This window comes from Ambystoma mexicanum, chromosome 6q (genome assembly GCF_040938575.1).
Source record: "Ambystoma mexicanum isolate Mex_15411 chromosome 6q, UKY_AmexF1_1, whole genome shotgun sequence".
Taxonomy (NCBI): Eukaryota; Metazoa; Chordata; class Amphibia; order Caudata; family Ambystomatidae; genus Ambystoma; species Ambystoma mexicanum.
The window spans coordinates 213,220,277-213,232,373 of record NC_090937.1 but is presented as its reverse complement, the minus strand read 5'-3'; the positions used below and the strand labels follow the sequence as shown (position 1 = coordinate 213,232,373).

The 12,097-nt window shown below is 47.9% G+C and overlaps 1 protein-coding gene across 3 annotated transcripts in view; it reads left to right on the top strand.

The window, feature by feature from the left end:
* The window catches only part of BTC (betacellulin), a 392,756-nt gene that overhangs the window by 141,750 nt on the left and 238,909 nt on the right, over nt 1-12,097 (top strand). For all 3 annotated transcript variants that reach the window (XM_069630652.1, XM_069630651.1, XM_069630650.1), the window contains exon 2: nt 635-733. In XM_069630652.1, the coding sequence (XP_069486753.1) occupies nt 635-733 (99 nt within the window). The remainder of the gene's footprint in view (nt 1-634; nt 734-12,097) is intronic.

Genomic DNA, 12,097 nt, shown 5'->3' with positions numbered 1-12,097 from the left:
AACCACGGCAACTGTAATGGTATGTTGGGTGCTCCGTGTGCTAGCCCGAAACAACAGTGATTGAAGAGTATGGTAGGTGTCCTAATCACTGATGGGACAGCCTATGTGCCCACGGACAGCCCCCTACAATATTAGTGTGCGTTTTAGTTTCAGTTCTGTGGTGTTTTCTTTTTAGGGTTGCCAGTTTGAGGCAAGCTTCTTAATGACGTTTCAAAACCATGAGCAGACTCGGAGTTTAATTAGTTTATTATAACCATCGTCCATTGAACAATCCTTTTGCTATAGGTAATCTGAGCTTCTGGTATGGAAGGCTAAGATTGGGCAGTACAGCATATCACCTGTGTTTTGTTTATTTTGTATTTTCTGATGTGACGTTCTTATATTTAGAACGGGTTCGAGAGTGAGGCTTCTTCAGTTACTCCCCCCACACCCTTTATTTCACCATTCTCGTGTTGGCATGTTTAGTTGTAATGCCGATTTCCTGCAAACTTACATCTTCTTATTTCTGTGTGCTCATTTAGGGGAGTTACATCGTGGGGATTTAATGTCGGGTAGTGGCAGAACTTTTATTTTAGAAAGACAAACACTATTTTAACGTATAATCGTCGTGCCTTTGCCTTTTTTTTCTTTATAGGGCTAACATTTTTGAGATGCAATGGAGTCGATTGGAATTCAACCAGCAAACATGACCTCAAGGGGGCTCTCTGCATTAGTGAAAAAGACAACTGCACAGGTAAATGGACTTTCTAAGAATGTAGCCTTTTTTTGAAGAATGTATGTATGGAAATAATATGTATCCGACTCATATTTCTGAAGACCAAGAAAGAAAGGCAGTATTCTTCATTGGATGGCAGATCTTCCCACGGTAATATTATTCTAATATAGGAATACCAAGAAGAAAATGGCAACCTGTAAAAACTGCCTAACCAAACAAAAAATGATTTATAACTTGGCTCATAGTGCAACCAATAGTACCCAATATACTAATGCTATGAGTTTAAAAAGGGGAGAATGAGAGTGACATTATTTGGTGTAATATGCACATCAGGTATTTGGCCTTGCAGGTTTTGGTGGGACGTCATCACAGTAGGACGTGAACAGAAGGCCCTTGGCCTTTTGATGCAGCCTCTCAGATTTTCCAAGTGCTGTCTATCAAAGGAAGCCTTGTGGCTGTGGTTTGCATACTTACCCGACTTCCAAGTCACGCTCAAGTGATTGAGCTGCAAACACGGGACATGTTTACTTTGCTAGATCATACTTCAGTCCTGTGATGTGATGCATCTCGCTTTTTTATTGCTCTGCTGTTTTTGCCTTATCGAGTGGTTTCTACTATTTATTCTCCTAACTCCTACGATATTCTGGAACCATATTTAATTAATACGAAAACCTTACATGGAGATCGAATGCATAGTATTTATTCTGTCCTTGTAATATGTAAGCTTGCCTGTAGTCAGCGGTGACTTCACTTTTCATTTAAAAACGTGTTTTTTAATGACGGCGCCTTTTTGATTAATTACTAGTTACAGGTGCGCTTCCATTTTCGGTGAAATTTCAGTTTCTGCTTTTTGTGTACTGGGTTCCTTTTCACACTCAACTAGTTTGTTTAAGATTGTGTCACATTATCACTTATAAAAAACGAAAGAGCACCCCAAATTAGTTCGAGTTGAATATTTACGCTGTGTGTGTGTTTAATGTTTGAAGTGCGTAGGTCACATCAGCCATACAGGATTGACCATTATCTCGGCAGCATGGGCCATTGTGACACTTTCATCGGCTCACTCACTCCACTGACAAAGTGCTTCAGTTTTGATAAAAGCCTTTTCTCTTCCAGCTCTTATTTCAAACAAGCAATGGCAATAGTTTGGGCTTTTGTGTAGGCATGGGAACGGCACTTGCCAGGCACTGCCATAATGATATTAACTGCCCATTGATGGTAGCTGGTGCAAAATGGTTCGAGTACCTGGGCATCTAATCACAGTGCCTGCACAATGCCCTTTACTTCTACACAAATGAAAACCGTTGGCTTTGCCAATGCTTGTTTATGACAGTACTTAAGTGAAAAACGCCTATGCTTATAAATCGAGTGGGTGAAGTCAGGCCTGGCTAAGACTACTGAAACTGATCTTGGAAGGTTTTGGCTAGAGTCGCCTGTAGGGATTCAATCTCTCCTTGGAAGTCCTGTCTCCTCAACTGTGCCATGTTGTCTTCTACTTCGGAGTCCTTTCGTGCCGTCGTTGCCACCCTTACTCGGCTCCGTACTCTCTAAGGTGGGCCACATTGTGGGGAGGGTGCCCAGAGTATCACTTATAGACTGGCCTGCTTTTGCTGTTCTGCCCCTTGCCTTCGAAGTCATTTATAGCTGTCGGCTTCCCTGCTTCCTTAGAGCGTTCCCTTGTAGGCTCTGCAGCTTCTGGTTCTCTCCTTGTCGTGGGCCTTCTGATACCTGTATGTTGTGGCTTTTGTGCCCTTCCTTTTAGATGTCCGCCTCCCGTTATTCGCCTTTGGGCGCTTCCCCCTTGCTGGGTTCCCCCTAACTTCCCCCCGGTTCGCCGGGTCCTCACCAAGACCTTCTCGTCTTTTCCTGCTCCCCAAGGAGCCGGGGCTCTGTCCCCCCTGTGTTGCTGGGGTCCTTTCTCATCCAGTAGTGTTGCCTTTGACTGATTTTGGTTGGGCAGCCCCGGGGCTTTTTTTGGGGGGGGGGATTCCTTATTTCTTGCCCCCTTTAACTACTGAGCACTGGACTGCTCGTGCTTTTCACCCCCTCCCTCTCGCCCTGCAGTAATCCCCAGGGCCCGCCAGGGCCGTGTCTCTAGTCCGGGGGTCTGATCTACCCCTTAGTCTTTCCTTCTCGCGCCTGGGAGTATGGGTCTTCCCTCCAGGAGGACCTTTAGTGTTCTGAGGCCCCGGGCAGAGGGCCCACCGCCCGGGACGCCTCCAGGTGATCTGGGCGCCACCTCCTCCTGCTTCTCCCTCGTTGCTGCTTGCCCACCGCCTTGCCGCACTGGGCGCTCCTTACTTGAAAGGGCCTTGGACCGGGCTGCTCTGGTTGCGGGGGCTTATCCTCTTTCCCCTGGTGCGCTGGCGCTCCAGCTTCCTCACCAGGAGTTTCACTCTGGGTTGTCCCTCTGTTTCCTGGTTTCCTGCCGTGTTGCTCTGTCTGGTATGCCTCCTTCTCGCCTCTCTGGGTGCTGCTCCTTGCTCAGCGGTCCTCCCGGCGCAGGGCCCCCTCCTCAGGCTCGCCTCAGTGGTGCCCTTCTCCCGCTCTAGATGGCGGTGTCCGTGTGGCTCCACCACTTCGTCCCTCACGGCCCATTACCCCACCATTTGTAAGCGACAGGAACCTTGCATTAATTACCTCATGCAAGATACATTGAGTGTTGAGAAATCTTGCATTACCTCATACGGTTTACATTGGGTGTTGAGAAACCTTCTGCAAAGAACATGTGCATTGCATTACCTCATGCAAGGTACATTAGTGTGGGTGTACACCAACAGGTAGTTGTTAACAACAAGAAACAAGGGATACTTGGCTCCAATTCATAGGAACTGCTGGAACAGTTCGATTATGTGCTTTTGCTGCTTTCTCTGTGAAGCTTCTGATGAACGTCTAGCGAACTATGGAAAACAAAAGCTACAATAAATAACAGGCTTCTAAATGCGTTCGGGGAGTTAGCAGTTAGACTAAGTTCATGCAGTGGGTCTCGCTGAGAGCATGCAAGCACTTCTTGTTAGTGAACTGTAAGCCGGGTTATCGCGTTAACGTGAGGCAAAGATCAGAGCGCCGACTGTAGAATGCCTTTGCTGGGGTCAGACGCGATGGAGCGGCAGGGCAGCGGTACTTATCTCTATGATGTGCGTGACCTGACTGGCCTGATTAGTTGCCCTGCCGGGAGCTTTTTGAAGATGCGCCCGACTTGCTTGGGTGTCAATAGCATGAGTGGGGTTTTCTTGCTGCTGCACATGCATGCGCGGTGGATTGGGTGTGTCTAGGCAGGTTCCATGTCTCCTGTCCCGATGGGTAGTAAAGATCTGCCCCAAGGTGCCCGCCGCTGTTAACCTGTTGGTTGCCTCTACAATGCTGTAATATAATGCCTTCGGTAGCAGACAAGCTTTTAGCCAATATCGTGCTTGCAAACCGCTCTTTTCCTAAGTGCACAATAGCTGGTCCTCCTAGAAGAGCGCTGCAAGCAATATGTACAGACAGGAAACCCCCAACATCTTGGGGGTCCTGAGGGATAACGTTGTCCGATCACCAAATGTAAGGGTTGACCCCGGATCCCTGCACCCTAAAACAGCCTACTTCTTAAAAAGAAGTGAATGCATGTTGTCATTAGAACAAGTTTATTTTCATAACGGCCGCTGGGAGAGCCGGTAGCCAACTCCTTTGAGTGGAACTAACCTGAGTCTCTCTTCAACCACAGAACAGACACAGTATATATACATTTCCAGAACACTTAATACACTCCTTCATTTCCCTCGAGTTCCCTTAAACGATGTCATTTCCCAAAATACAAATGGGTTGGCCCCAGTGCTCCAGATAACATTTTGAAGTGGGAGTACTTTACTCCCTACCTATTTTTGAAATTTGGGAGTGCAATGATTTTTTAGGGAGTAAAAAAGTAAGTCCTGTTCCCAATGGGAGTATTTTATATGCAAATACAAATATATTTATGTGCAAAATCGAAACATTTTTGTGAGAAATATATCTTTGCCCCATGTTATTAATCCACATTAAAAAATACATTTGACCTCTCCCCTAATTATAGTCGTTTTTACCTGTGGTACTACATGTATTACTGATCCAAACTTATCCATGCAGCTGTTTGGGTGAAAGCAGGTGCACAAGATTCTATGTGTCAATTTGCTATGTTTCATTGGGAGTATGTTTACTTCCAATTTTTATTTTTTGGAAGTATTTGCCTATTTTTAGGGAGTACAAGTGGCTGATACACCCCTTAGCTGTAGGGCTGGTTGGCCCTATGCAAGGAAATCTAATCTCCACAATCCCATTGGCTGCCTTTCACTGCAGCACCAATCACTTGAACATACAATTTTCATGGCATTGTAGATGCAAGCCCAACCCTCTTCTTTAGTTTCCCTCTGCAAGACTCCACATTTCTAACATGGTATACAATACATTTTTAGGGCAGCGTTATATTTGATCACAGACCTGCAATGCAAAATCTGGCACGCATGGTTTATGTATGGACACTTTTTTATGAGACTAGAGAGTTAAAGAAACGTTTTCCTTAACTGGGTACTAACTCATTTCTCCACGCACTTTGACACTTTAGATATTTATTCTTGGTGTTTCTCTCACCTTTCCATCATGCACAACCATTTCAATTCACTTATGTGACCTCTGTTCCCATTATAATCATGTAAACCTTCTCATAGGCACGCAGTTATTTCTGTTCCCAGTCACCCTGTTACAAATGTAGCCACTTCCCCCACATTGACATTGCCAGGTGGCTGATGCTTCTCATCCACTGCTTAAGTTTCCGAGCCGACATAAGCTGGGCCATTCTTTGGCCCTAAATGGCCATTCCCATGTGGTTTCAGCTTTCACCCTGCCAGTAGTGTATGTTCAAGGCACCGTAGGTTTTTAAATCTCATCAGGCTAAGTTGAACTATGTGTTGCCATTTTATTTTATTTATTTATAAGCATTTATAAAGCACCAGCAGCCTGTAGGCATCGTGGCACTGTTACAATCGTTATTATTTGCAGAAAACGTATTAAGTTTGGTTACATGAGGAGTACAGATGAGGGGGGAGGTGAAGGTATGTGGGGAGAGATGGCTGAGTTAGTTGAAGAGTGTGGTTTTTAGCCCTTTGTGGAATGCCGCGAGGGAAGTCTCAGCTCTGTGCGTTGGGTTAGGCGTTCCAAAGTTTAGGTGCTATATGCGGGAAGCCAATCCCCCCCCTTCCTTAGCCCTTTTGATGGGTGGGATGCGTAGTTGGTTGGCATAGCAGGTTCTTTTGGGGCGTCAATAAGTATCTATGGCTATCGTATCTGATAAATATGGAGGGACAGAAAGGCTTAAGCATTTATGTGTTAATGTGAGGGTCTTGAAAGTAATTATTTCCTTTACAGGGAGCCAGTGAGCAGCTCGCATAGCCTGAATGATATGGTCTCTTTTGGGGCTATTGAGAGCTGCCCTAAGCACGTTATTTTGGACTATTTGAAGTCTGTTTAAATTTTTGGCCGATGTGCCTGCTGAGAGTTCATTGCAATAATCTAGTTTAGCTCCGATGGTGGTTCGAGCTATAGTAAGGCAATTCTGGTTGGATAAGAAGGGTTTAACCGCATTTATTAGTTTAGTGGTGTGGGCAGAGGCAATGGCACTGACCTGTCATGGACAGCGTGGAATCTAAGAAAACCCCTAGAGTCTTAATTGTGGAGTGTGGGATATATTGACCCCTCAACGCATTGCCCCACATCACTGAGCTGCATTTGCACAAGAAACGGCAACCTGGCTGCGCTGGCTCCTGTGTGCACCAGGACCTCCAAACAGCGTTTTGGCAGCAACAGAAAAATGGCTGCACCATCTTGCCTTGCACACTTCAGGCAAAATGAACAAGGGGACACACTGAAAAAGTATGTCAGTGTGTTCTGAGACATATATATGGAATCAAGTGAACCGGCAGCACTGCATTTCTGCAAAAGCCAAAAATTACCCTTCAGAATGAAACTTTACTTCACCCTTTCAAAATGCTGTGTTATGCCATTTCCATCTGTGCATTCTGAAACCACTGTGATGGAAACGGCCTTGCCAGGCCCAGGATAAGTCATTGTGCCTCAGAAAAACTGGGCATAATTCCTGAATGACAGGTCCTGTCATACTAGATATGAAAAAAAATCAACAAGCAACTTTCTTTTCACTCGCAAGGGAACACACGTTTATTTCTTGCCAAAATGTATCCAGGCACAGCAGTTCAAAGAGACTTTTTACTCTCTGAGCCAGGTCAAGGATATACTTTAGATAAGAGTCCTGCTGCAAGGAAAATGACTACGGCTGCAAAGACAGTGGCAATCTGAGGAGCTGCAAACCCAATTAAAGAAAGAAATGATAGCAGTTTTTAACACATGTGGAAAATGGGCTGTGCTGACTGAAGAGTGAAGAGAAAAAAATGACCTGTTTAAAACTCAATTGTTAATGAAAGCCTGCTTATTTGGCAATGCTAAGGAATTATGTTAGTGGTGATAATACACACACAGGATATCCTCTGTCATAGGTTTGTTTAATTCAAGACCCAAAGTAAGAAATTAAACAGTTTAAAACACATAGGGCCTCATTACGAGAATCACGTTAAAAACAGTCATTACCGGCACGGTGGTAGTAGCGCGTCCGTGTACCCTTGACGCCGCAAGTAGCGCCTGATTACGAGAGCGCGAGCACGCGCGAACCCCCATGCCGGTAATGGATGCACCGCCATGCCTCTAAAGGCCCCCCCAACTCCCTGATAGCGGCAGCACAGAACCCGCTGATACCGCCTACATCCAGGGGCAACACCTTAACAACCGGGCTCGTAATACCGGACCCGGAAGTGACGTCATCGCGCCGGAACAGGAAATGCGGCGGCGGACATCTTAAACACAATCCATCGCAATACTCCGAACACAGCGTTGCTACTGAGTTGGGAGGAGGGCAAATCAACAGACAATGGGGGTCATTTCGAGGTAGGCGGTAATGGAAAAAGGATGCCGGTAAGGGATTACCGGCACCGCATACCACTCCAGGCTATTATGACTCAACAACCTGGTATCAGCGCCACCGCTGATAGCGTGTACCCCGTACTGGCATGTGCCTGGTCTGGCAATACCGGGATGGCGCTAACAGGAGGACACCACAAGTCATGCGGACATGCAAATACCGGCATCATGAAGGCAGTAATAAGGGATACCGGGATGCCGGCATCACCGGCATCGCAAACCACCCGCAGAAACCAATGTGCAGTGTTCCAAACTGCCACAGGTGCACACAATCAGCACAGGTGGAGGCAATGGAGTCTGGCCCAGCACAAAAGGAGCACACCCACACACCACACCCCTTTCTACACCAAAATGATTCCACTTGAAGTAGCAATATTGAGGCTGGAGGACATGCTTGCATTGCTACACCAGCAACAACAGGCACCACAGAGGAGACACAGGAGGACAAGGAGGGTGAGACATGCCCAGCAAGCCCCACCATTTCAGCCAGTGGTACCACGCAGGCATCCCCCAATCCCTCGCATCAGAGCCAGTCCATTCAACCTAACCACTGAGCAGATCTACACCCTGTAACGTCTGGACTGGGATACCATCACCACCATTGTGGAAATGATACACAACGACATTGTCAGCCTGATTGAAATACACACCACCATCCCCCCTCTACTGAAGGTAGTGTCTGTGCTCCGCTTCCTGGCCACAGGCACCTACCAGCACACAGTGGGGCACATGCACGGCATATCACAACCCTTATTTTTTCGCATGCTGAACCAAGTGATGGATACCCTCCTGAAGCACTCAAGGAACTACATATCCCTACCACGGACTGCCCAGGAGATCTTTGACATGAAAGTTGGCTTCCATGCACTGGCAGGCATGCCAAATTGTATTGGTGCACTTGACTGCACCCATGTTGAATTGGTGGTCCTGCATGCCACGGAGATGGTGTACCTCAATCGTAAAATATATCACTCTATCAATGTACAGATGGTATGTGACTCCAGCAAGATCATCACACATTTTTGTGCCCGATTTACCAGATCAACTCATGACTCAATGGTCCTGCGCAACTCCACGCTACATGGAGCGACATGCAGGACTGCGTGCCTGGCTGCTTGGTAAGTCGCATGACAGGCACATGGCAGTGTAGTGGGGGGAGAGATGCACACACCACCATGGCGTCATTGTGGTGGTGACGGCACAAAGTCCACATTGCAAAACTGTTACGCTCACCTGGCTCCCACAGAGGTGTCGATCTGGACTGCACTGCTGCGGTCTCCACCAATGTGATGCGTAGGGCCGAGATGACGGACTGGACTGGCCCACCTAGCTTCGTTTGCTTGGCCCGTAGGAATATTCTTCTGTAAGTGGAGAAAGGGAATTAACCACCCGTGGAGTTGAGCGTAAATCCCCCCACCCCGCTGTTCTCCCCACTGATCACCTTGGATGTTCCCTCTTATAGTCTCACCTGATGATTTGAAAAGATGAGCTCTCCATCCTGCATTGAGCGCAGGGGCGCGTAGATAACCAGTTGCTTCACTGGCTCGAAGGAATTGGTGAGTTCCAGGACAATATTGACTCCGATATTCCCGGCAAGACGCCATAAGTATGTAGTTCGTAAGAGTTCAAATGCCTGACTTTCACTCTTGTCCGATTCCTTGCAGGTTGCAGCTTGACCCTACTGAAGAGTTCCTTGTGGCAACCGGTAATGTTCTGGTAAGGATTTGTATTATCCAACATAGTTCGATAAAATAATGTCCATATGTAACCTGTTGCTTTCTCCCTTATTCAGGCGCTGAGAGAAAGTGTGAAGTCTCGGGGAATAATGCCTCTGGCGGTAAAATCAGGTAAGTCTTTTGTGGTGAGGAGGGTTCCCCTTGTTAGTCCCTTGTTTCACCTGCTGTCCTTTTGTTTCCCCTTAGGGGCCGGGGTTCTGCTAGGATGCAGTGGAAGCTGCGCCGACCCGTGAGGAAGAATAGTACCCCCGGTGGTAAAATCAGGTAAGACAATGGGGAGTATTCCTCTGTGTATTCCCTTGGCTCACCTTGCTGTTCTTGTCTTCTCCTGAGTTGCCGGAGTGCGGCGGTAACATGCAGGAGGATGCAGTGAAATGTGAAGATGCTGCGAAGGCCGGTGAGTTCAGCGCGGCGCTGCAGCAGGCGAGGCGACGCGCATAATACAACTTCTTTCTTCCAGCTTGAAGGCGCGATGGATTGGGAATTCAGGTAAGGATCAAAGGTATTGCTCTTGTTCTAACCTTTTCTCCTTCTTTCTCCCTTTTTCTAGGAGCTCTGAACTCGAGGCGGGCGTGGCAGAAGACTGGATGCATACTTGCAGGCACGGTGAGCGTTAAGTTGCTGGATGCAGAATAATGCGAAGCGTGTGCTGCTCTTCGGGCGTGGTTTAAATAGCCTCCAAAGTAGTCCCAGGAAAGTATTCCTCCCCAGCCCCACCCGAGTAAAAAATAGTCCCTAGGTAAAATAGTCCCTTCCAAGCCTCGTTTGGCTTTGAGCTCTTGCAGCATGGTCTGCATCAGGTAAGTTTGCAGGATGGTCTGCATCAGGTAAGTTTTAATCTATGAGCCTGGCGCCTATGGCGCCAGGAGTGACTCTCCATATGAGCCTGGCGCCACAGGTGCCAGGACTGCACCCAAATAGCCCCTAGCGGGGGTTGTTGGGCTAGCTTGGGGTAACTTGATGCCTGCTTCCGGGGTTGCTGGACTTGGTCTGGGTCCCCGGGGTTAGGCATCATGACAAAACCACTGCGCCCCAAAGCATCCCAAACTGAACATGACAACCAATCCCCATAGCAATGATGCAAGCTGCACACCAATTACAACATGCTTAACTTTCAACCAGCCCCATCCCACAACACGTCCACCACCCATCATCAGACCTCACCCTCCGTAACACAATCCTGCAACATGCTGTGAGTATGCACAAATGCACAATGTAAATGTCCGCAGAAATTCACAACACAGGACAAGCATCCATGAGAGTGCACAAATCAATTCTACCAAGGGAATACACTGCTTGTCACAGGGCCACCAGCACAGTAGCGCTGCATGTCACCATGGTAATAATAAGCGCTGAATGATGAACAATGCTGAGACTTCTGCCAATGCTGCCAGTAACAAAATAATACTAATCATTACACATCACATAATGATAACAAACACAGTGGTATGCATCCACAGTGCATGAACAACAGCAAGGCAGTGTACACCCTGTATCAACTGGAAGACGCAACCTACACCATAAGACCATGGCACAGCACACATTGTGGCAAGGTAAAATGTGTGCATACAACCAGGGACATGTGCATGTGAACAACAAATGTCTGCAGCCATGTGTGATAAGTTCAGGTTTCCATCAGGAATTGAATTCCACATACCTTATTTTGCACCCATGCAGGTGATAGTGGCTATCCGTTGAAGACGTGGCTCCTCATCCCTGTCCGGAACCCGTAGAACAGGCATGAAGAGGACTACAATCGTTCTCATACCCGTACCCGTGTGGTCATCGAGCAGACATTTTGCCTGTTGAAGGCACGTTTTCGCTGTCTTAGCCGGTCGGGTGGGGCACTCCTGTACAGGCATGAGAAGGTGGCTAAGATCATCACGGCATGTGTCATGCTGCACAACATGTGCATCCAACGGAACATGCCTATGCCCCCTGACATTCAACAGCAACCACCAGGTGAAGATGAAGAAGATGAAGAAAATGGGGTTGTACATCAATCTGGTGGCGATGCACAGGAGGGACGTGCTGTGCGCCAGTCAGTGATTGGCCAATGCTTCTAAGACACATGGGTGCAGAGGGTGCCATGAATGTGGGACTGAGGGCACTGTGTGTGGGGGTACATGGACACTATGCACTGTAAACCAATAATTGACACATGCAATGCTATGCCACTCGGGTCTGCATAGGTGTGGACATGCAGGCTGAGCCTGCAACTAATGTCCTGTGTCTGACTTTGAGGGTGGCATGTTGGGGCGGCGCATGGTGTGCACAGACCTGCCCAGGGGGCTTGTCTGTGTGGAGCTTGATGAAGACCCTGTGGGCGCATGCTCTACTGTCGGGCAGGATGCAGAGCCTCCATGTCATCCGCAATCCTGCCAAGGACCTGCTGCACTGCCGACAGCTCCTCACAGATCTTCTGTGTGCTCGCCTCTATGGCCCCTTTCATGGACGCAGTGTTGTCTCGGGCCTCCCTCCTCGTCACATCACCATCAGTGACATGTTGCTTCACTAGGCCGGTCAGCTCCTGCTGGTGCACCTCCATCTGTGACATCTTGAACTCCCTGCCAACCACCTCCCTGTGGAGGTGACATCCTGAACTCCCTGCCAACCACCTCCCTGTGGAGGCTAGGGGCCCAATTCT